Below are 25705 nucleotides of genomic sequence, written 5' to 3' on the forward strand. Positions count from 1 at the left end.
AGGCCGCCTTGGAGAACGCTTACCCGAATATCAGAGGCCGAATGCCCGTGACCGCTGAAGTGCTCCCCAACAGGAAGAGAACAGTCTTGCCTGGTGATTGTCGAGCGGTGTTCATTCATCCGTTGTCGCAGCGTCTGCATAGTTTCCCCAATGTACCATGCCTCGGGACATCCTTTCTTGCAGCGTATCAGGTAGACAACGTTGGCCGAGTTGCAAGAGTATGTACCGTGTACCTGGTGGATGGTGTTCTCACGTGAGATGATGGCATCTGTGTCGATGATCCGGCACGTCTTGCAGAGGTTGCTGTGGCAGGGTTGTGTGGTGTCTTGGTCACTGTTCTCCTGAAGGCTGGGTAGGATGAGGAGGATCGCAACAGACACCTCCAGACGCTGAAAGATGCCCTCATAAGAACAGGATATGGCGCTAGACTCATTGATCAACAGTTCCAACGCGCCACAGCGAAAAACCGCACCGACCTCCTCAGAAGACAAACACGGGACACAGTGGACAGAGTACCCTTCGTTGTCCAGTACTTCCCCGGAGCGGAGAAGCTACGGCATCTCCTCCGGAGCCTTCAACATGTCATTGATGAAGACGAACATCTCGCCAAGGCCATCCCCACACCCCCACTTCTTGCCTTCAAACAACCGCACAACCTCAAACAGACCATTGTCCGCAGCAAACTACCCAGCCTTCAGGAGAACAGTGACCAAGACACCACACAACCCTGCCACAGCAACCTCTGCAAGACGTGCCGGATCATCGACACAGATGCCATCATCTCACGTGAGAACACCATCCACCAGGTACACGGTACATACTCTTGCAACTCGGCCAACGTTGTCTACCTGATACGCTGCAAGAAAGGATGTCCCGAGGCATGGTACATTGGGGAAACTATGCAGACGCTGCGACAACGGATGAATGAACACCGCTCGACAATCACCAGGCAAGACTGTTCTCTTCCTGTTGGGGAGCACTTCAGCGGTCACGGGCATTCGGCCTCTGATATTCGGGTAAGCGTTCTCCAAGGCGGCCTTCGCGACACACGACAGCGCAGAGTCGCGGAGCAGAAACTGATAGCCAGGTTCCGCACACACAAGGACGGCCTCAACCGGGATATTGGGTTTATGTCACACTATTTCACATAAATATTTCTGCTTTTTTCCTCCTGAGTCTTTATCATGCGATCCTAGAATCAGAATTTATGTCACACTATTTGTAACTCCCACAGTTGCGTGGACCTGCAGAGTTTCACTGGCTGTCTTGTCTGGAGACAATACACATCTTTTTAGCCTGTCTTGATGCTCTCTCCACTCCCATTGTTTTGTTTCTTAAAGACTGGATTAGTTGTAAGTATTCGCATTCCAACCATTATTCATGTAAATTGAGTCTGTGTCTTATAAGTTCTGTTTGTGAACAGAATTCCCACTCACCTGAAGAAGGGGCTCAGAGCCTCGAAAGCTTGTGTGGCTTTTGCTACCAAATAAACCTGTTGGACTTTAACCTGGTGTTGTTAAACTTCTTACTGTGTTTACCCCAGTCCAACGCCGGCATCTCCACATCACAATTATAAACACAGATTCCAATTCAATCTCTCTTTCCATCCAAACTCTGGCGCTCACACATCTCCTTCCTTTGCCCCACCACCCCCATCTATTGTTACCCCGCCCTGATTCCTCCACATCTCCTTCCACCACCCCCCCCCATCCCCCATCATCTATTGTTACTCTGCCCTCAGGTAAAGCTTATCATCCACTCCAATACTTGCTCATTCATAACATCTAATTACGCCAGATGAGTTTCATGTTTTTGTTAAACCAACCCGATTAAAGGTGGCAACTCATTGTAAACAAGCTGCGCAGCTAACTGTGCAGCCAACTTGTGACAAAACCCGCCCCTAAAATGTATACCTCTCCAAACTAAACCAAAGAGATCAAGAAAGAACTTGCATTTATATAGCGCCTTTCACAATCTCAGGATGACTCAAAGTGCATCACTGCCAAGGAAATGCATTTTGAAGCGTAGAAAATGTGGCAGCCAATTTATGCACAGCAAGATCCCACGACTAGAAATGAGAGATCGTCCAGATAAACAGTTCATAGAATCCCTATAGTGCAGAAGGAGGCCATTCGGCCCATCGAGTCTGCACCGACCACAATCCCACCCAGGCCCTATTCCCATAGTTCCACTAATCCCTCTAATCTACACATCCCAGGACACTAAGGGGCAATTTAGCACGGCCAATCAACCTAACCCGGACTGTGGGAGGAAACCCATGCAGACACAGGGAGAGCGTGCAAACTCCACACTGACAGTGACCCAAGCCGGGAATTGAACTGAGATCCCTGCTGTGAGGCAGCAGTGCTAACCACAATGTCACCGTGCTGCCCTGTACTTTTGTGATGTTGCTTAATATTGAGTAGGGCACTAGACACTCCCCTGCTCTTTGAGATAATACAGTAAGAAGTTTAACAACACCAGGTTAAAGTCCAACAGGTTTATTTGGTAGCAAAAGCCACACAAGCTTTCGGAGCTGCAAGCCCCTTCTTCAGGTGAGTGAGAATTCTGTTCACAAACAGAGCATATAAAGACACAAACTCAATTTACATGAATAATGGTTGGAATGCGAATACTTACAACTAATCTTTATATGCTCTGTTTGCTACCAAATAAACCTGTTGGACTTTAACCTGGTGTTAAACTTCTTACTGTGTTTACCCCAGTCCAACGCCGGCATCTCCACATCACACTTTGAGATAATAATCAGGTTTTTTTTATATAATCATAGAACCCTACAGTGCAGAAGGAGGTCATTCGGCCCATCGAGTCTGCACCAACAACAATCCCACCCAGGCTCTATCCCCAAGAGCCCCATGCACTTATCCTGGCTAGTCCCCCTGACACTAAGGGGAAAATTTAGTCTGGCCAATCTAACTAACCTGCACATCTTTGGACTGTGGGAAGAAACTGGAGCACCCAGAGGAAACCCACACAGACACGGGGAGAATGTGCAAACTCTGCACATTCTCTGCACAGTGACCCTAGCTGGGAATCAAATCTGGGACCCTGGCTGTGTAAGGCAGCAGTGCTAACCACTGTGCCACCGTGCCGCCCCCAAGAGGCAGAGGGGTATAACCTTTCATCTGAAAGACCTCAGTAATGGCATTAGGAGGGTCAGCCTGGATTATAGAGCTCAAATCACTGGAGTGGGACTTGAACTCACGGCCTCGCTGGCACAGAGACGGGAGAGCGTGCTACCAGTGAAGCCACGGCTGACACAAGAGGTTTGCCAAAAGATATTTGTGTGACAATCCTCCCACTTTAATTGAGACAGCTGCCTGTTAAATTGAATAAGAAGGTGTTAGTCCCCTTCAGGGAGTGTGAAAGTGCCCAGCTTTCTGTTTGAAAATTAAATTACACCTCAGACGGAGGAGTAGATTGCAGACTCTAATTGCAGAGTAGTTCAACCCCACAATAAACATGGTGTACATTCCTGACAGTGATGGGGTTGGAAATGCATCTAATTCTGACAGCGCTGACAGACTTCCGACCTCCCCCTTTGTTTTAGTTCCAAACAACCTGTACGGGTGAGGGGTGGGGTGGGGGTGGGGGTGGGGGTGGGGGGGGGGGTGTATATTTATATATATTTCTAGAAATTTCTACCACTGATGGTGACAAAGAACTCAACAAAACAAACCAAAATCAGCGGGGAATCTTCAGGTCAAAACTCATTTTTAATTCTCCGGCCTTCGATTCTCACAATTGCCGAGAAGTTTCCGGCTTCTCCCAATTACCAACAGGCTGTTTCTCCTGCAGATGTTGCCAAATTCCTGTGGTGGCGAGGCCGGCACATCCCGGCTTTGTGGGGTCTCTGTTTCCTGGGGACAGGGGCTGAGTTCAGGAGTGGAATCTTTCCAGGACACAGAGTGAAAATTGGGTGGTAGCCCGCTTGCCTCCGAGACAGAGTGTTGTGGGTTAAAGCCCCCAGTCTAGAGTTCAAATCGATAGGCTGGTACTGCGGTGGGGTACTGCAGGGGGAGTGCTGCACTGTCAGAATGCTCTGTCTTTCAAATTAGGGGCACGATTTTACCAGTTTCATTCTAAGTGCTGAATCTGGGCGCAATTCAGATCCGACTTGGAAAAGTGCTCTCAGGCACCCCCATACGCACTCAGCTGGAAAAAAAAAAATTAGGGGTCTGAATCACGCTGTGGGCGGGGCTTATCGTGCCCGAAACGCTGCTGCTCTGATCGGAGCTTCGAACTGCACATGCGTGGTGAAAAAAGAATTGAAAAACACTCCCCCGTCACATCATTCCCGGGCCGCAGAAAGCGGATAAAGTGGCCCGGGAGCAAAAAGCGGGGGCATTGGCCCCCACAGATATCACCCCACCCCCACAACATAACTGCCCCCCTTATCCACCCAATCACCCCCGCTACCCAGACAGGTCGCAAACCCCTGCCCCCTTTCCCCCCCACTGATCACCCGCAGAGTGGCAGCGGTCCCCCCTGCCTCTCCCCAGAGAATGATCCCTCCTTCCTCCACGCCCCCCCCCCCCCCCCACTCCACTAGACAACGATCGGTCCTCCCTCCCCCCCCCCCCCCCCAACCAGAGAATAATCGGGCCTCCCTCCTCCCTTCCCCCCCAATTCCCCCCACCAGAGAATGACCTGGCCCGCCTCCCTCACCACCTGAGTCAGAGAGCCGCTGGAAGCTCTGAACTTACCTCTTCAGAAGCTGGAGCGCCCGAAACAGACCTTTGCCGAGGATGTCTGTTTCACGCCCAATCTGGACACGCGAACGCGATGGTAACGGGGGAAATGCTGGTAAAGTTGGGTGGGCAGCCCATTAATTCAATTTAAATACATGCCCGTTTCGGGTGCGATTCGGATCGCGGTCATTTTCGGGCCTTGGTAAAGTGGGCATCTACGCGGACGTGGGCGCGGATCGCGTTAATGGCCTCACGCCCGATTTTACCAAGTTTTCGCCCCCGAAAACGGGCGCGATGCAATGGTAAAATCGAGCCCTAGATGTTAAACCAAGGCCTTGTCTACTTTGAGGTGCAGACAAATGATTCCAAGACCTCTCAGGAGGATTATTTATCCCTCATTACACACAGATCGCGTCAGGCGATTAATAATCTGCACTGTTCAGAATTATCTGCTCATCATCTCGTTGCCAATTGTGGGATCTTGCTGTGCACTGATTTGCTGCTGTCTTTCCTGCATTATGACTGTGACTATACTTCAAAAAGTGCTTCGGATTGGCTATAAAATGCTTTGGGGGCATCCGGAAGGATTGAAAGTCGCTTCTGGAACAGATCGTGGCAGACCACCCTCTGTAACTCATCCTGAGAAAGTTCTTTACCTGTACAAGATGCCCTGACACACTTTTGGACTTCAACCGGCCGTCCGACACAGGTTCGCCTTTCTGGGGTCCGGATGCAGTTCCGGCGACGCAGAATGTGACCATTCCCACACGTGACAGAACACTCACTCCAGGGTCCCCAGTCTGTCCAATGAGCCTCTTAAAAATCAGATGTTGGGGAGGTGGGGTGGAAACGGAATTGGTAAGTTATTTTAAAACAGCAGGCTGTGCAACAGAGGACATCAGGGAACATAGGGCAGCAGCAACAACAACAACTTGCATTCATATAGCATCTTCAATGCAGGAAAATATGTCAAGGCATTCCACAGGGGGAATCATCAAACAAAATCTGACACTGAGCTACGGTGACCAAATGTTTAGTTGAAGAGATTATTTTTAAGGAGGCACTGAAAGAAAGGTCAAGGCCCCATTAAGTCATTATGGCATAGAAAGAAGCCATTCAGCCCATCGAGTCTTACCCTGGCAGGGAGGGGTGCTACACCCACGTCGCTCGATGGCCTTCCCCTTGCATCTCGGAACCATGTTAAAGCGGAAGCGCATGTTGTTTGTGCAGGTGCGTTGTCGAGCTTGGATACCCGCTCCACCGCAAGTGGTCATGGAACACGAGCTCCACTCTGACCAGTCTGACCAATAGGCTTGAACTGAGAATGGAATTCACAAAGATATAGCGAGATAAACGCACACATATTCACACACAGAGCCGTGTATCCCCATTGCAGTGTTCAATGTCTGTGTTTCATTACGAGAGTCTGTTTACCATCTATGCTCACTGCACTTGATTGAGTAAGACTAGGACTCAAAAATAAACAGACAGTAGAAGGTAGAATGTAGAAGTGGACAGTGTAAGTAAAACCTGTTACACATATAGAAACTAGTGACATCTTTGAGATATATCATAAGAACATAAGAAATAGGAGCAGGAGTAGGCCATCTAGCCCCTCGAGCCTGCCCCGCCGTTCAATAAGATCATGGCTGATCTGAAGTGGATCAGTTCCACTTACCCGCCTGCTCCCTATAACCCCTAATTCCCTTACCGATCAGGAATCCATCTATCCGTGATTTAAACATATTCAACGAGGTAGCCTCCACCACTTCAGTGGGCAGAGAATTCCAGAGATTCACCACCCTCTGAGAGAAGAAGTTCCTCCTCAACTCTGTCCTAAACTGACCCCCCTTTATTTTGAGGCTGTGCCCTCTAGTTCTAGTTTCCTTTCTAAGTGGAAAGAATCTCTCCACCTCTACCCTATCCAGCCCCTTCATTATCTTATAGGTCTCTATAAGATTCCCCCCTCAGCCTTCTAAATTCCAACGAGTGCAAACCCAAACTGCTCAGTCTCTCCTCATAATCAACACCCCTCATCCCTGGTATCAACCTGGTGAACCTTCTCTGCACTCCCTCCAAGGCCAATATATCAAAATACAACATCCATCATAGCGGGAAAGTGTCACCTCCACCCCCCCAACCCCTGCCCAGCACAAAGTGTCATCTATGCAAAGTATATCCTTCTTTCAATCAACTGGTTCCAGCATAGCATTTGCAAATCATGAAAGAAAAAGAATTTCCCCTCAGGAAGGAGCTGGGAATTTACAGTCAGCTGCCCGGCAGATAAAGAGAAGGGAAAGAAAGGAGCAAGGGATGTTGGTGAGAGCACCCAGATCAGGAGAGGTCCCACATACCTACTGGGCACTGGAATCGGATGTGGTAATTGGAGCAAGTTGTGCCCTCTGGCTGTTCCTTGTTGATGCACCAGAAGCCCTTGTTTGGACTGTAATGGACAACCTCCCCGGTTTGGTCGGCTTTCACCCATTCCGTCGTACGTGCCTCAATGGATGTTGGCCGTGCGCACACCCGCTCCCGGTAGTAGAAGCGGATGGCTTCCAACCGTTCAAAGTCTCCGTTCCCACCAGGGTGGTCAATGTTGAACCAGGAGGTCCATTCTGTCACCTCTGCCAAAATAAAAGATGCCAATCATTAAAAGCAGATGTCTCAAAATACTTTACAGCCAATGGATTACTCTGTAGTGTATGCACTGTTCTGGGAAATATGGCAACCAATTTGCACACAGCAAACTCCCACAGATAGCAGGGTGATAATGACCAGACAGCCTGTTTATGTGATGTTGGTTGAGGGATAAATGTTGTCCAGGACAGAGAGAACTCCCCTGTTCCTCTTCAAAATGGTTCTGTAGGATCTTTTACACCCACCTGATAGGGTAGCTAGGACCTCAATTTAACCTCTCATCAAAGAGACAACACCTCCAGCAGTGCAGCACTCCCCTCAGATCTACACTGGAGTGTTCACCTTGACTTTTATCCTTGTGTTTCTGGAGTGAGACCTGAACACAAGATTTTCCGATGTAGATGGGAAAATTTAAAGTTTATTTATTAGTGTGACAAATAGGTTTATACTAACACTGCAATAAAGTTACTGTGAAAATCCCTCAGTCGCCACACTCCGGCACCTGTTCAGGTACAGTGAGAGAGAATTTAGCACGGCCAATGCACCTAACCAACATGTCTTTCAGATTGTGGGAGGAAACCAGAGAACCTGGAGGAAACCCACGCAGACACGGGGAGAACGTGCAAACTCCACACAGACAGTGACCCAAATCGGGAATCGAACCCGGGTCCCTGGCACTGAGGCAGCAGTGCTAACCACTGTGCCATCGTGCCTTTTACCAACAGAGCCCCAACTGACACAACATCAAACAATTGACTAAATTGTGTTGAATGTACATCTGATTCTCTTAGTGGTTATCACTCCAGCCACAGAGTCCAAAGTTGGTGGATTCACATCCCATTCCAGAGATTCGAGCCGCATAATCTAGGCCAAGAATACAAGCGCAGTACCGAGGGAATGCTGCACTGCCGGAGGCGCTGTCTTTTGGATGAGAAATTAAACCAAGGCTCCCTCTGGTGTCCTAAGTGAATATTACACTATAGGCTGAAAAACTCGGGACTTCTCCAGTGTTCTGGCTAAAAGCCTTTGCACAGTCAACGCCCCCAGAAACAGATGTGGGATATGCTGTGTGCAATATTTGCCTACAGAAAAACATTGCTACAACTTAAATATCATTCAGTGCCTGGAGTGGTGAATATATTCCAAAAAACAATGCAAGATACAAAAAAACACCACAAGGAATCCTCTAGAGAGGGGACAGATATTGGACAGGAACAAGGAGAGAAGAAGCTAAGGTGAGTGAGAGCTCAGTGTAGAGGGGGTTTTTGAAGCAGAAAGAGAATTAATTAAGGACCCTAGAGTGGCAACAATATTTGGGGCTGGAGACAGAGCATTAAAGGTGAAGGAACTGCAAAGAGTCACACAGAGATTAGTGGCAAATTTCTCAAAGGGAAACAGGTTAGACAGTGGTTTAGATCTTTTTAAAGATACTTTGTGAATTTTAATTTCATGAAAGTTAGGAACATCTTTTGAAGACAATCTTAATATCTTCACAATCAGGAACTTATAAAACACTCGCAGGACAGGTTAGATACATAGAGTCATAGAGGTTTACAGCATGGAAACAGGCCCTTCGGCCCAACTTGTCTATGCCGCCCTTCTTTTTTTCAACAGAGTAAAGCTGCCTCTACACTGTCCCCATCAAACACTCCCAGGACAGGTACAGCACGGGGTTAGGTACAGAGTAAAGCTCCCTCTACACTGTCCCCATCAAACACTCCCAGGACAGGTACAGCACGGGGTTAGGTACAGAGTAAAGCTCCCTCTACACTGTCCTCTTCAAACACTCCCAGGACAGGTACAGCACAGAGTTAGGTACAGAGTAAAACTCCCTCTACACTGTCCCCATCAAACACTCCCAGGACAGGTACAGCACGGGGTTAGGTACAGAGTAAAGCTCCCTCTACACTGTCCCCATCAAACACTCCCAGGACAGGTACAGCACGGGGTTAAATACAGAGTAAAGCTCCCTCTACACTGTCCCCATCAAACACTCCCAGGACAGGTACAGCACGGGGTTAGGTACAGAGTAAAGCTCCCTCTACACTGTCCTCTTCAAACACTCCCAGGACAGGTACAGCACAGAGTTAGGTACAGAGTAAAACTCCCTCTACACTGTCCCCATCAAACACTCCCAGGACAGGTACAGCACGGGGTTAGGTACAGAGTAAAGCTCCCTCTACACTGTCCCCTTCAAACACTCCCAGGACAGGTACAGCACGGGGTTAGATACAGAGTAAAGCTCCCTCGACACTGTCCCCATCAAACACTCCCAGGACAAGTACAGCACGGGGTTAGATACAGAGTAAAGCTCCCTCTACACTGTCCCCCATCAAACACTCCCAGGACAGGTACAGCACGGCGTTAGATACAGAGTAAAGCTCCCTCTACACTGTCCCCATCAAACACTCCCAGGACAGATACAGCACGGAGTTAGATACAGAGTAAAGCTCCCTCTACACTGTCCCCATCAAACACTCCCAGGACAGATACAGCACGGAGTTAGATACAGAGTAAAGCTCCCTCTAATGTTCATGGTGTCAATCCAAAAGGGAGTGATAATGAGACAAGTGAAAGGTGTGTCTGGAGAAGGTGTGAGAGGCAGAATGATGAAGAGCTGCTGTCATTAACCCTCGGTGTGGGGTAGATTTAAAATCCGACCTCTGCTCCCAGCTGCGGGATTTTATCTTGGCGAACCCCCAGTGAAAGTTCTGTGATGGTGGGTGTGATTCACTTGGTGCTTCTCGCTAAGTTACATTCGAAAAATGTGTTCAACTGTTCCCTCCCAGGGGTGGTGCGGATTGGGCAGTGTGGCTGGGTGGAGTGTGTGAGCTGGGAGTCAGGGGTTTGGGACAGGCGGGGAATATAAAGCTTTGAATGGTGAGCGCTGAGCGAGCCAGAATCCAGCAGGCTCTGCAAACCGGGGGATGGGACAGATCGACAGCTCCCACAATGCCAGCTGTTCGTCCACCCGTCAGCAGAAATAGGTCATTGAGCTTTCACTCTGTGCCCCTCGCTTTTAAAGGTAAAACCACCAAAGGGAATCAGTGATCTCCCAAGCAGCCTCCTCACTCAGTGACCTCCGTGTCCCGTTCTTTCTTCTGCCTCACATCTTGCTCTGCTGAAGTCACAGACTCCCAGCTGGGGACTTGTATTAAACACAAAGTTTTTATTGACCAGCTATTCGACTATCTGAGGAATCTCAGACAATCTTCACCTGACATTCCAAGACTAAATGAGCAATTCTGGTAGGAAATGGGTGGGGGAGAGATCATCAAATCACTTTGAATTTCCTTCTGATTGCTGACAATGTAACTAAATTCAACCTGCTCTGTACCTGTCCTGGGAGTGTTTGATGGGGACAGTGTAGAGGGAGCTTTACTCTGTATCTAACCCCGTGCTGTACCTGTCCTGGGAGTGTTTGATGGGGACAGTGTAGAGGGAGCTTTACTCTGTATCTAACCCCGTGCTGTACCTGTCCTGGGAGTGTTTGATGGGGACAGTGTAGAGGGAGCTTTGCTCTGTATCTAACGTGCCGTACCTGTCCTGGGAGTGTTTGATGATGTGGAGATGCCAGTGTTGGACTGGGGTAAACACAGTAAGAAGTTTAACAACACCAGGTTAAAGTCCAACAGGTTTATTTGGTAGCAAAAGCCACACAAGCTTTCGGAGCACCAACCACACTCTCTCTCACACACACTCTCTCTCTCTCTCACACACACACACACACTCTCTGAAGAAGGGGCTTGGAGCTCCGAAAGCTTGTGTGGCTTTAGCTACCAAATAAACATAGAATCATAGAAACCCTACAGCGCAGAAAGAGGCCATTCGGCCCATCAAGTCTGCACCGGCCGCAATCCCACCCAGGCCCTATCCCCATATCCCCACATATTTACCCGCTAATCCCTCTAACCTACGTATCCTGGGACATTAAGGGGCAATTTAGCATGGCCAATTAACCTAACCCGCACATCTTTGGGACTGTGGGAGGAAACCGGAGCACCCGGAGGAAACCCAAGCAAACACGAGGAGAATGTGCAAACTCCACACAGACAGTGACCCAAGCCGGGAATCGAACCCAGGTCCCTGGAGCTGTGAAGCAGCAGTGCTAACCACTGTGCTACCGTGCCGCCCACTGGACTTTAACCTGGTGTTGTTAAACTTCTTACTGTGTTTGATGGGGACAGTGTAGATAGAGGGAGCTTTACTCTGTATCTAACCCCGTGCTGCACCTGTCCTGGGAGTGTTTGATGGGGACAGTGTAGATAGAGGGAGCTTTACTCTGTATCTAACCCCGTGCTGCACCTGTCCTGGGAGTGTTTGATGGGGACAGTGTAGAGGGAGCTTTACTCCAAATCTAACCCTGTGCTGTACCTGTCCTGGGAGTGTTTGATGGGGACAGTGTAGAGGGAGCTTTACTCTGTATCTAACCCCGTGCTGTACCTGTCCTAATTGTGAAGATATTAAGATTAATCTCTCCAACCTCCAACCAATCTTCTCTTTTGTCCTTTTCCCCACTTTGCCTTTCACCTGATGAAAAGCTGCATTACATTTCTGACAGTTCTCAGTTCTGACAAGTTCTGGGACTAGAAAGATTAACTCTCTCCAGATGCTGAGTCTTTCCAGCAGTTTCTGTTTCAGTTTCAGATATCCTGCACCTGCAGTATTTTGATTTCATAGAAACCCTACAGTGCAGAAGGAGACCATTCGGCCCATCGAGTCTGCACCGACCACAATCCCACCCAGGCCCTACCCCCACATATTTTTACCTGCTAATCCCTCTAACCTACGCATCACAGGACTCTAAGGGGCAATTTTTAACCTGGCCAATCAACCTAACCCGCACATCTTTGGACTGTGGGAGGAAACCGGAGCACCCGGAGGAAACCCACGCAGACACGAGGAGAATGTGCAAACTCCACACAGACAGTGACCCGGGTCGGGAATTGAACCCGGGACCCTGGAGCTGTGAAGCAGCAGTGCTAACCACTGTGCTACCGTGCCGCCCGATTTATGATAAGTTGAAGCCAATGGTTAAATTCCCACTCCACTCCTGCCAACACTCGGAATTTAACCCTATTGGTTTTGGCAGGTGAGAAGTCCCATGGCTAATCAGGCAGGATGCCAGTGAGAGAAAGTGAGAAGGGGCCTCATTGTGTGTTCCCTTTACCTGGATTCAGATGCTGTGTCCCACTGTAACCTGGTTTCCGATTCCTCCGGACCGGTTTCCATTTCTGGATTCCGGACTCATTCTTTTCAGCAGCTGTGGAAACTGTGGATGGAAAGAGCTGATTAAAATACAACATCAATGATGCAACAGATCCTCCAATCAACTGCCTTCTCCAAACTCGAAAGAGATGTTTGTAATGTCAGCAGCAGTTTGGTGTTTGTGACCTCTGCACATTTACCAAGCTGGTGGCCTTAAAATATTCTCTGAACTCAACTGAAATATGAAAGAGAATCTTTTAAATTCTCGAGGCTGTACATACACAGAAACAACGTGGAGGGAGCTTTACTCTGTATCTAACCCCGTGCTGTACCTGTCCTGGGAGTGTTTGATGGGGACAGTGTAGAGGGAGCTTTACTCTGTATCTAACCCCGTGCTGTACCTGTCCTGGGAGTGTTTGATGGGGGACAGTGTAGAGGGAGCTTTACTCTGTATCTAACCCCATGCTGTACCTGCCCTGGGAGTGTTTGATGGGGGACAGTGTAGAGGGAGCTTTACTCTGTATCTAACCCCATGCTGTACCTGCCCTGGGAGTGTTTGATGGGGACAGTGTAGAGGGAGCTTTACTCTGTATCTAACCCCATGCTGTACCTGCCCTGGGAGTGTTTGATGGGGACAGTGTAGAGGGAGCTTTACTCTGTATCTAACCCTGTGCTGTACCTGTCCTGGGAGTGTTTGATGGGGACAGTGTAGAGGGAGCTTTACTCTGTATCTAACCCTGTGCTGTACCTGCCCTGGGAGTGTTTGATGGGGACAGTGTAGAGGGAGCTTTACTCTGTATCTAACCCTGTGCTGTACCTGTCCTGAGAGTGTTTGATGGGGACAGTGTAGAGGGAGCTTTACTCTGTATCTAACCCTGTGCTGTACCTGCCCTGGGAGTGTTTGATGGGGACAGTGTAGAGGGAGCTTTACTCTGTATCTAACCCTGTGCTGTACCTGCCCTGGGAGTGTTTGATGGGGACAGTGTAGAGGGAGCTTTACTCTGTATCTAACCCTGTGCTGTACCTGTCCTGGGAGTGTTTGATGGGGGACAGTGTAGAGGGAGCTTTACTCTGTATCTAACCCTGTGCTGTACCTGCCCTGGGAGTGTTTGATGGGGACAGTGTAGAGGGAGCTTTACTCTGTATCAAACCCTGTGCTGTACCTGTCCTGGGAGTGTTTGATGGGGGACAGTGTAGAGGGAGCTTTACTCTGTATCTAACCCCGTGCTGTACCTGCCCTGGGAGTGTTTGATGGGGGACAGTGTAGAGGGAGCTTTACTCTGTATCTAACCCTGTGCTGTACCTGCCCTGGGAATGTTTGATGGGGACAGTGTAGAGAGAGCTTTACTCTGTATCTAACCCTGTGCTGTACCTGTCCTGGGAGTGTTTGATGGGGGACAGTGTAGAGGGAGCTTTACTCTGTATCTAACCCTGTGCTGTACCTGCCCTGGGAGTGTTTGATGGGGACAGTGTAGAGGGAGCTTTACTCTGTATCTAACCCCGTGCTGTACCTGTCTTGGGAGTGTTTGATGGGGACAGTGTAGAGGGAGCTTTACTCTGTATCTAACCCCGTGCTGTACCTGCTGTAATTTTATAGCCCTGTTGTCACACTGACACTGTGCAGCTGCAAGACAAAATAGTCAACAATTGAGAAGAGACATATTTAGGGACGGGAACTATTTAAAGCCAGTGAGTTGGTAATAATTTTGGTACAAGTCGGAATGAATAGAATCATATGCCAGAGTCCTTCCGGCCCGCCCGCCATGGGAATCGGAGTGGGCGAGGGGCGGACAATGGGAAGGTCCACTGACCAAGCAGGATTTTCGGGCCGAGCGAGGCCCCAAAATCCCGCCCATGGAATCTTAATAGTACAGAAAGAGGTCTTTAGTTTCATTGGGTGTCATCTCTTTGAAAGAGTCTTCCAATTAATTCCATTTTCCCTGCTCAATTTCCACTTCAAATATTTATCCAGTTCCTTTTGGAAAGTTACAATTGAATCTGCTTTGATCACCCTTTCAGGCAGCGCATACCAAATCAAAACAACTCACTGGATAAAAAAATAAAACTCTTCAAATTCCCTCTGCTTCTTTTACCAATCACTCAAAATCTCGTGTCCACTGGTTAAGACCCTTCTGATTTTGACTCCCTATTAAATCTCCCTTCAGCCTTCTCTGCCCCAAGGAGAACAACCCCAGTTTTTCCTATCTCGCCACTGAATGTTGAGTGGCCCTGGGCTGCCAGGAACACCGTTCACTCTTCTTAAATCAATGTCATTTAAAGTTTACTTATTAGTATCACAAGTAAGGCTTACATTAACATTGCAATGAAGTTACTGTGAAATTCCCCCAGTCGCCATAGTCCAGCATCTGTTCGGGTCAATGTACCTAAACAGCACGTCTTTCAGAACGTGGGAGGAAACCAGAGCACCCGGAGGAAACCCACGCAGACACGGGGAGAACGTGCAAACTCCACACAGACAGTGACCCAAGGCGGGAATCAAACCCAGGTCCCTGGCGCTGTGAGGCAGCAGTGCTAACCACTGTGCCACCGTATTTTTTTCAGATGATCTGCTGACATTTTGTTGCATTACCTAACCTGAATTGGATGATTAGATATTTTTACCATGAGAAATAACCTTGAATTCACTGTAATAACCAGAACATCTCAAGAATTAATCTGTGGATTGAGCCATTTTTTGATAATTAACTCTCAGGATGTGGGAGCCCCTGATAAGGCTCACAGTTCATAGAATCTTAGGATAGTACAGCACAGTGGGAGACCATTTGGCCCACCAAATCTGTACCAGCTTTTAAAAACAAGATCAAATCCATTTGTAACACTTCCCTATATTCTTGCAATCTGGTTTTCTCTTAAATATTTATCCAATTCCCTTCATTGAAGGTTATTAATGAATCTGTGTCCTCCATCTTATCAGCCAGTGTATTCCAAATCCAAACCAATTTCCAAGGATACAAAGGGACACGAGAGTGAAAATTGTGGAGGCACTGACCATAATGTTGCAGTTTTCCTTAGACTCAGGAGTGATGCCACGGGACTGGAGAATTACACACATTACCCACTTGTTCAAAAAAGGGTGTAAAGATAAAGTAAAGTTTATTTTTTAGTCACAAGTAAGGCTTACATTAACACTGCAATGAAGTTACTGTGAAATTCCCCTAGTTGCCACACTCCGGCGCCTGTTCGGACCAATGCACCTAATCAGCATGTCTTTCAGACTGTGGGAGGAAACTGGAGCACCCAGAGGAAACCCACCCAGACACAGGGAGAACATGCAGACTCCACACAGACAGTGACCCAAGTCACTGGGAAGCAGCAGTGCTAACCACTGTGCCACCATGCTGCCCATAAGCCCGGCATAAGAACATAAGAACATAATAAATAGGAGAAGGAGTAGGCCATCTAGCCCCTCGAGCCTGCCCCGCCATTCAATAAGATCATGGCTGATCTGAAGTGGATCAGTTCCACTTACCCGCCTGAACCCTATAACCCCTAATTCCCTTACCGATCAGGAATCCATCTATCCGTGATTTAAACATATTCAACGAGGTAGCCTCCACCACTTCAGTGGGCAGAGAATTCCAGAGATTCACCACCCTCTGAGAGAAGAAGTTCCTCCTCAACTCTGTTCTAAACTGACCCCCCTTTATTTTGAGGCTGTGCCCTCTAGTTCTAGTTTCCTTCCTAAGTGGAAAGAATCTTTCCACCTCTACCCTATCCAGCCCCTTCATTATCTTATAGGTCTCTATAAGATCCCCCCTCAGCCTTCTAAATTCCAATGAGTACAAACCCAATCTGCTCAGTCTCTCCTCATAATCAACACCCCTCATCTCTGGTATCAACCTGATGAACCTTCTCTGCACTCCCTCCAAGGCCAATATATCCTTCCGCAAATAAGGGGACCAATACTGCACACAGTATTCCAGCTGCGGCCTCACCAATGCCCTGTACAAATGCAGCAAGACATCTCTGCTTTTATATTCTATCCCCCTTGCGATATAGGCCAACATCCCATTTGCCTTCTTGATCACCTGTTGCACCTGCAGACTGGGTTTTTGCGTCTCGTGCACAAGGACCCCCAAGTCCCTTTGCACAGTAGCATGTTGTAAATTTTTTTCCATTCAGATAATAATCCAATTTGCTATTATTTCTTCCAAAGTGAATAACCTCGCATTTGTCAACGTTATACTCCATCTGCCAGATCCTCGCCCACTCAGTCAGCCTGTCCAAATCTCTCTGCAGACCTTCTACGCCCTCCACACGATTCACTTTTCCACTTATCTTTGTGTTGTCCGCAAACTTTGTTACCCTACACTCAGTCCCCTCCTCCAGATCATCTATATAAATGGTAAATAGTTGAGGCCCCAGTACCGATCCCTGCGGCACGCCACTAGTTACCATCTGCCAACCAGAAAAGCACCCATTTATTCCGGCAACTGCAGACTGGTCAGTTAGACTTCAGTGGTGGGAAAACTCCTAAAAACAATAACTCAGGACAAAATTAATAGTCACATGTACAATTGAGGGTTAATTAAGGAAAGCCAACATGGATTTCTTAAGGGCAAATCTGGTTGAACTAACTTGCTGGAGCTTTTTGACGAGGTAACGGGGAGGATTGATGAGGGCAATGCAGTTGATGTGGTGTACATGGACTTTCAAGAGGCATTTGATACAATGCCACACACAGACTCATCAACAAAGTTATAGCTCACAGAATAAAAGGGACAGTAGCAACATGGACACAAAGTTAACTCAGTAATAGGATACAGAAAGCAGTAGTTAATGGATGTTTTCAGGCTGGTTTGTAGTGGAGTTCCCGGGGGTCAGTGCTGGGACCCTTCCTCCTGATATATATTAATGACCTGGAGCTTGGTGCACTGCACACAATGTTAAATTTTCCAATGATGTGAAACTCGGGAAGTATTATGATCTGCGAGGAGGATATTGCAGAACTTCAAAAGGACAGTGGAATAGGCAGATAGGTGGCAATTGAAGTTCAAAGCGGAAATATTTGAGAGAAGGACATGGGGAGACAATATAAAGTAAAGGGTACAACTAAAGAGGACGCTCGGCAAATATGTGCATAAGCCATTGAAAATGGCAGGACTGGTTAAGAGAAGGGTTAATGAAACAGAGTCTCCAAGGTTTATTAATGGGGCATGGAGAACAAGAGCAAGGAGGTCACGTTGAAATTGTATAAGAGGCTGCTCTGACCTCAGCTGGAGTTTTGTGTACAGCTCTGAGCACTGCGCTTGAGGAAGGATGTAAAGGCATTGGAGGGAGTGCAGAAAAGATGCACAAGAATGATTCCTGGAATGAAGAACTTCAATTATGAAGATATATTGGAGAAGCTTGGACTGTTTTCCTTGGTGAAAAGAAGGCAGAGAAGAGATTTGGTCGAGGCATCCAAAATTATGAAGGATCTGAGCAGAGTAGATAGGGAGAAACTCTTCCCACTGGTGAAATGACCAAGGACAAGAGGGCACAGATTTAAAGTAATTGGCAGAAGAAGCAAAGGGATATGCAAGAAAAATTCTTTGTACTGTGAATGGCTAGGGCCTGGAATGAACTCAGAGCGTGATGGAGGCAGGTTCAATGGAAACATTCAAAACAGGAATTAGATTATTATTTTAAAAGGATGAATATGCAGGATTCCAGTGAGAAAACAGGAAAACGACACTAAGACATTACACATTTGGAGAGCTGGTGCAGAAATGATGGGCTGAATGAACTCCTTCTGCATTGTAACAATTCTGTCATTCAATTGTTATGCAAGGTTTTTCCTCATATTGCCTCTGGTTCTTCAATCACCCTGAGCCTCTGCCCTCTGGCTAGCAACGCTTCAGCCATTTCCCGACAAGAGGCGTTAGGCTTCCTTGAAACCTCTCTCTACAAGTCTTTGTTGCAATATTTTGAAACTGGGGGCATGCTAGGCCTCCCCCAGAGGCTAGTTAAGAGTCAACCATGTGAGCCTTGGACTGGAGCCACTTAGAGGATCTTACTGGATAAGGGCAGTAGGTTTCCTTCCCTATTGGTAAACTGGTTGGAGTATGTATGAGAATCACAATCACTTTTACTGATCCCAGCTTTTTAATTCCTCTGCTCCTCCGATTGCATTTCAAAGGAGATTTGTCATCTCTAAGGACAGTGGTTAGCACTGCTGCCTCACAGTGCCAGGGACCTGGGTTTGATTCCTGGCTTGGGTCACTATCTGTGTGGAGTCTGCACATTCTCCCCGTGTCTGCGTGGGGTTTCCTCCGGGTGCTCTGGTTTCCTCCCACACTCCAAAGATATGCGGGCTAGGTTGATTGGCCATGCTAAATTGCCCCTTAGTGTCAGGGGGACTAGGAGGGTAGATACGTGGGGTTGCAGGGATAGGACCTGGGTGGGATTGTTTTTGGTGCAGACACGATGGGCCAAATGGCCTCCTTCTGCAGTGTAGATTCTATGATTCTGTGATTGAAGTGGGGGGGGGTGGGGGAGGTAAAAGATTCCAATTCACCGTCTAAAGATGTGTCCAAGCAGATAACCAGACCCTGGGATTTTCAGAACTTCCACCATCCCCTCATCAGTGCCGTGAGCCATCTCTTGTCTGTCTTCTCTTCTGCCTCAGAGGAATGACCTTAACTTCCCAAGGATCCCAGAAACTTCATGAAAATACAAAAACCATTTTTAGAAAAGCTCACAGTGCCCCACCCCTGCCACTTAAGAGTGAATTGTGCTCCTGCAAGGGTGATTAACCTGTATACACTGGGATAACATGGTCACACCATGCGTACTTCACTGTATTATAGAATATTCCTTCTCTGTACGTGATCTTTTGCCCACTTGCTACCAGCTTTGCTGTGACCGGTAGCTGTTTTTAAACAGCAGCCAGTGCCCAGTACAAACATAGAACATAGAACATAGAACATAGAACATTACAGCGCAGAACAGGCCCTTCGGCCCACGATGTTGCACCGACCAGTTAAAAAAAAAAACTGTGACCCTCCAACCTAAACCAATTTCTTTTCGTCCATGAACCTATCTACGGATCTCTTAAACGCCCCCAAACTAGGCGCATTTACTACTGATGCTGGCAGGGCATTCCAATCCCTCACCACCCTCTGGGTAAAGAACCTACCCCTGACATCGGTTCTATAACTACCCCCCCTCAATTTAAAGCCATGCCCCCTCGTGCTGGATTTCTCCATCAGAGGAAAAAGGCTATCACTATCCACCCTATCTAAACCTCTAATCATCTTATATGTTTCAATAAGATCCCCTCTTAGCCGCCGCCTTTCCAGCGAAAACAATCCCAAATCCCTCAGCCTCTCCTCATAGGATCTCCCCTCCATACCAGGCAACATCCTGGTAAACCTCCTCTGCACCCTCTCCAAAGCCTCCACATCCTTCCTGTAATGTGGGGACCAGAACTGCACACAGTACTCCAAGTGCGGCCGCACCAGAGTTGTGTACAGTTGCAACATAACGCTACGACTCCTAAATTCAATCCCCCTACCAATAAACGCCAAGACACCATATGCCTTCTTAACAACCTTATCTACTTGATTCCCAACTTTCAGGGATCTATGCACACATACACCTAGATCCCTCTGCTCCTCCACACTATTCAAAGTCCTCCCGTTAGCCCTATACTCAACACATCTGTTATTCCTACCAAAGTGAATTACCTCACACTTCTCCGCATTAAACTCCATCCGCCACCTCTCGGCCCAACTTTGCAACCTGTCTAAGTCTTCCTGCAAACTACGACACCCTTCCTCACTGTCTACCACACCACCGACTTTGGTGTCATCAGCAAATTTGCTAATCCACCCAACTATACCCTCATCCAGATCATTAATAAATATTACAAACAGCAGTGGCCCCAAAACAGATCCCTGAGGTACACCACTTGTAACCGCACTCCATGATGAATATTTACTATCAACCACCACCCTCTGTTTCCTATCCGCTAGCCAATTCCTGATCCAATTTCCTAGATCACCCCCAATCCCATACATCTGCATTTTCTGCAGAAGCCTACCATGCTCAGAGCAGATAGAAACTAGACGCAGGGATAGGCCATTCGGCCCTTTGAGCCTGCACTGCCATTTATTTTGATCATGGCTTATCATTAAAATCAATATCCTGATCCCCCCTTCCCCCCATATCCCTTGATCCCTTTAGCCCCAAGAGCGATATCTAATTTCTTCTTGAAATCACACAATGTTTTGGCCTCAACTACTTTCTGTGGGAGTGAATTCCACACATTCACCACCCTCTGGGTGAAGAAATTTCTCCTCACCTCAGTTCTAAATGGTTTAGCCCTTATCCTCAAACTATGACCCCTAGTTCTGGACACCCCCCCCCCCCTCCCCCCACTATTGGGAGCATTCTTTCTGAATCTGCCCTGTCTAACCCTGTTAGAATTTTATAAGTTTCCCCTCTCGCTCTTCTAAACTCCAGTGAATATAATCCTAACCGATTTTCCTCACAGGACAGACCTGGCTTCAACGCACAAGCACGGTAAAAAGGAGAAAGACTTGCATTAATAAAGCATTTATCATAACCACAGGATGCCGCAAAGCATTTTTCAGCCAATTAAGTCATTTTGAAGAGTAGTTGTAATTAAAGGAGGACTGGAATCTAACCACCCTTCACTCCAGCTGGATTTTCCTGTCCCACCGCAGTGAACAGAGTTGCCAAATTCTCCGATTTCTCTGCAGTGGGAGCGTGAACGGGCAGTACGATTATGCTGGAGATTCTTACTTTGGGTTTTACTTAAGTCGGCTGTGAATTAGTGAGTAAACATTAAGACTTTACAACACTTTCTGTCAAAATAAACAGAGCTGAAATTTGAAATGAACACCAATAGTTGTCACTCTTTGATTGATATGACTGACTGCCCATTTTAAACACGAACCATTTAAGATTGTAGCTGTCACACGAGAAGATTAACCTCAAAATGATGTCAAAACGGGTTGAGAATTACTGTGCAAAGTCACCCTCCTGGAACATAAATCTTTTGAATGCTCAGGGATCCTTGACATCAGTAGCATACACAGAGCTCCGAATGGTTAATAATCTGCATTCATTCTGAATGATCTGGTCATTATCTCATGTGGGATCTTGCTGTGCACAAGTTGGCCGCTGCATTTCCTACTTTACAACAGTGACTGCACTTTGCAAATTACTTCCTTTGGCTGTAAAAAACCTTCAAGGGGGTCTGGATGTGCTGTGGAATTGCAAATTGCTGTTCGTTCTTTACTTGGGCGGCACGGTGGCATAGTGGTTAGCACTGCTGCCTCATAGCGCCAGAGACCTAGGTTCAATTTCCATCTTGGGTCATTGTCTGTGCAAAGTCTGAACATTCTCCCTGTGTCTGCGTGGGTTTCCTCCTGATGCTCAGGTTTCCTCCCACAGTCTGAAAGACCTGCTAATTAGGTGCATTGGCCATGCTAAATTCTCCCTCAGTGTACCCGAACAGACGCCGGAATGTGGCGACTAGGGGATTTTCACAGTAACTTCATTGCAGTGTTAATGTAAGCCTATTTGTGACTAATAAGTAAATAAATAGGATCAGGAAAAGCTGGAAACACACAGTGGGCGGAGAGGGACTCTAATGAATCAAGAATTGTTTTCCTGCATCTATTTCAGGAAATTTGAACCAATTAACGTTTAAAAATTTATTTATTAGTGTGACACTGCAATGAAGTTACTGTGAAAATCCTCTAGTCGCCACACTCCGGTGCCTGTTCGGGTTAATGCGCTTAACCAGCACGTCTTTCAGACTGTGGGAGGAAACCGGAGCAGCCGGAGGAAACCCACGCAGACATGGGGAGAATGTGCAGACTCCGCGCAGACAGTGACCAAAGCCGGGAATCAAACCCGGGTCCCTGGCGCTGTGAGGCAGCAATGCTAACCACTGTGCCACCGTGCTAGCCTACATCAAAATGTTCAGAGGCTGGCACTGCACAGTGGAAAGTAGAACCTCAAAATATTTCCATCCCGCTTTCCCTTTAGATGTCAGCTGTGGCCCAGTGGGCAAGGCTTTTGCTTTGGAATCAAAATGGTTGTGGGGTTCAAGCCCCACTCCAGAGGCTTTGAGCACACAATCCAGGCTGGCACTCCCAGTTTGCACGTTCTCCACGTTTCCTCCAGGTGCTCCAGTTTCTTCCCATATTCTGAAAGACATGCTGGTTAGGGTGCATTGACCTGAACAGGTGCCGGACTTTGGCGACTAGGGGAATTTCACGGTAACTTCATTGCAGTGTTAATGTAAGCCTTACTTGTGACTAATAAATAAACTTTACTTTACAGTGCTGCACTGTTGGAGGTGCAGGCCCTGTCTGCCCTCTCAGGTGGATCAGAAAGATTCCATTGCACTATTTGTAGAGCAGGGGAGATCTCCCTGTTGTAATGGCTCACATTTATCCCTAAATCAACACCATTAAAATAGATGCTGTGGTCATTATGAAGTCGCTGTTTGTGGGAGCTGCTGTGCGCAGATTGCCTGCAGTTTCCCTGCAAGTGACGACACATCAAAAAGTATTTCAATAGCTGCACAATCCCAAATTGTACGGGCTCCACCATTCATGCTTAGTTTCTCATGATGCGTATCCATTAACTCGAATGGTTACCCTTAGTCTTCCTCACTCAATCAATAAGAAGTCTCACAACACCAGGTTAAAGTCCAATAGGTTTGTTTAGAATCAAATAAATCAGGTGAGTCAGAAGGAGCAGTGCTCCGAAAGCTTGTGATTCCAAATAAACCTGTTGGACATTAACCTGGTGTTGTGAGATTTCTTATTGTGCCCACCCCAGTCCAACGCCGGCATCTCCACATCATCGCTGCTATAGCTCAGTCAATCAAGTCCATTTTTTGGTGTTGCCACTGTCTGGTGTCAGTCCAGTTCTGTTTGTTTTCTCTCATTCAGCCCCTGGACAGCCTAGCCCTGGATAGAGTAGCACAAGGTGCACACAGCATGTGTTAGTTTAGACCCAAGTCCTGCTCAGTGCAGATTCCACTGGCGGAAGCTGCCACCACACCCAAGTGCTGGTTACTGGTGTGCCCTTATGTCCCAGGCACTGCCCGGCTATTTGATTCTGGAAGAAGCATGCAGAAAAGTCAAACCCTGTCCTCACTCAACATGCAGGCATTTTGGGCACCGACACCGCGCCCCCCCCCCCCCCCCCGCCCCCGCCCCCCCGCACCTAGCCCAAGGTCACTGAGTCCAGTAGCACCCTTAACAAAGATAACCCAGAATGGGAAACCACTAGGAAAACCTCCTAGTGTTTGTGTCTACCTCTTCCCAAGAGAATGACCTCCTCAACAACCAGATCAAAGCCATTCCAAACATCCACCAAGGAGAGAAAATACTGGAATTTCTGAATCAGTTTTGACGGTCGGGATTCGAAGGGAAAATGATATGATCCCATCAGGACAGGGAACTTGCCGAAGGAATGACAGGGATTGAGAAAGCAGCATTGATAAACATTGAAAACATTATTCATAAAACTGCAACATCAGATCTCGGATGTAAGGATGAAATGGCAATGACCAAATGTTTTTCCCCAAGTGTTACTTGCAATCGGTCCACGATATCTCGGATCTCCTTAAAGGGCCAATCAGTGCAGAGGAACACCACTCCGAGAAACTTAATCAGTTCATAAGTTGTATTTTAAAGTTTCTTACCTTCAGCTGAAACAGGCTGCTGTTCATAGATAAGGAGGGTGAGGAGCAGACAAACTCTTCCCAGCTGCATGCTCGCCTCGTCTGCTGTCACCTTGCTCTCACTGGCTTTGTGTACTGATTTTCCGGCGAAAGAAATAAAGGGTAAGAACTTTTCAAGGTGAGGTGTAGCTGGCTGGTCGTGCAGAGCGCTGAGGCTGCTGGAGCTGTGTGTGCGCTGAGCAGGCAGCGGAGCTGAGCCGCCTGTATTTATATTGCTGTGTCCAGTTCACTTGATTGGTCCGAGCTATCAGTCTACATTCCTCAGCCTGGCATGTTGGAGGATGTCAGGAGGGGAGAAGCCGATTCGGTTCTTGCTTCCAATATGATGAGGAAAACAGGAGACTGGAAATTTTAAAAAATCCCTCTTTTTCGATAACAATTTTTAAAAGTTCCTCACTTTCTTTTTATGTGAGTAAACTGTTTTTGCCAAAACAATTCTCAGAGTTGGACAAGCTTGTTGCAAGTTGGCTTAACTCCAACTTTGCCCAGGAATGATGTGGAGGTGCCGGCGTTGGACTGGGGTGGGCACAGTAAGAAGTCTCACAACACCGGGTCCAGCAGGTTTATTTGGAATCGCGAGCTTTCGGAGCGCTGCTCCTTCATCAGGTGAGGGGAGCGCTCCGAAAGCTCGTAATACCGAATAAACCTGTTGGACTTTAACCTGGTGTTGTGAGACTTTACCCAGAAAGGTAACGTGTGTCTACTAATGACTCGAATGATTTGATTGGAATCTAGACAACATTCCAAAGGGCTTCCGAGTCTTGGGATCCCCCCCCCCCCCTCCACCCCCTCACTTCTCCTTCAAAGGCTGCCAGGTGAACTAGATGTGAACCCTATGCACAAACTCATTCCCTGGACACTAACTGTTGGCATACTATCCGAACATGAAGGTGGAAGCCTTAGCGCAGTCGGTAACCCCCGAGATGTGTCTCCTAGGTTCAAACCCTGCTCCATGGCACACAATGCAGGCGAACACTCTCGATACAGTACTGAGGGGGTGCTGCCCTGTCAGAGGTGCCATCTTGAGGATGCAGCATTAAACCAAGGCATCATTTGCCCTCTCAGGTGGATGGGAAAGATCCCACAGCATTAACCTGAAGGAGAGCAGGGCGGTTTTCTCTCCAGTGTGCTGTTTGTTCCTTAACCAACAAAGTTAAAGTTAAAGTTTATTTATTAGTCGCAAGTAAGGTTTACATTAACACTGCAATGAAGTTACTGTGAAATTCCTCTAGTCGCCACATTCCGGCACCTGTTCGGGTCAATGCACCCTAACCAGCACGTCTTTCAGACTGTGGGAGGAAACCGGAGCACCTGGAGGAAACCCACGCAGACACGGGGAGAATGTGCAGACTCCACACAGACAGTGACCCAAGCCGGGAATCGAACCCAGGTCCCTGGCACTGTGAGGCAG

The 25705-nt window shown here is 47.7% G+C and overlaps 1 protein-coding gene across 1 annotated transcript in view; it reads right to left on the bottom strand.

Moving 5' to 3' along the window:
- Window positions 1-24334, bottom strand: part of cilp2 (cartilage intermediate layer protein 2) — a 55302-nt gene extending 30968 nt beyond the window's left edge. Inside the window, exons 1-5 of the mRNA XM_078198552.1 lie at window positions 24256-24334; window positions 12520-12621; window positions 7067-7336; window positions 5848-6030; window positions 5369-5527 (exon numbers count right to left, since the gene is read on the bottom strand). Coding sequence (XP_078054678.1) covers window positions 5369-5527; window positions 5848-6030; window positions 7067-7336; window positions 12520-12621; window positions 24256-24325 — 784 coding nt within the window. The 5' untranslated portion in view covers window positions 24326-24334. The remainder of the gene's footprint in view (window positions 1-5368; window positions 5528-5847; window positions 6031-7066; window positions 7337-12519; window positions 12622-24255) is intronic.
- Window positions 24335-25705: the final 1371 nt, after the last annotated feature.

Source organism: Mustelus asterias, chromosome 26 (genome assembly GCF_964213995.1).
Source record: "Mustelus asterias chromosome 26, sMusAst1.hap1.1, whole genome shotgun sequence".
NCBI classification, from domain to species: Eukaryota; Metazoa; Chordata; class Chondrichthyes; order Carcharhiniformes; family Triakidae; genus Mustelus; species Mustelus asterias.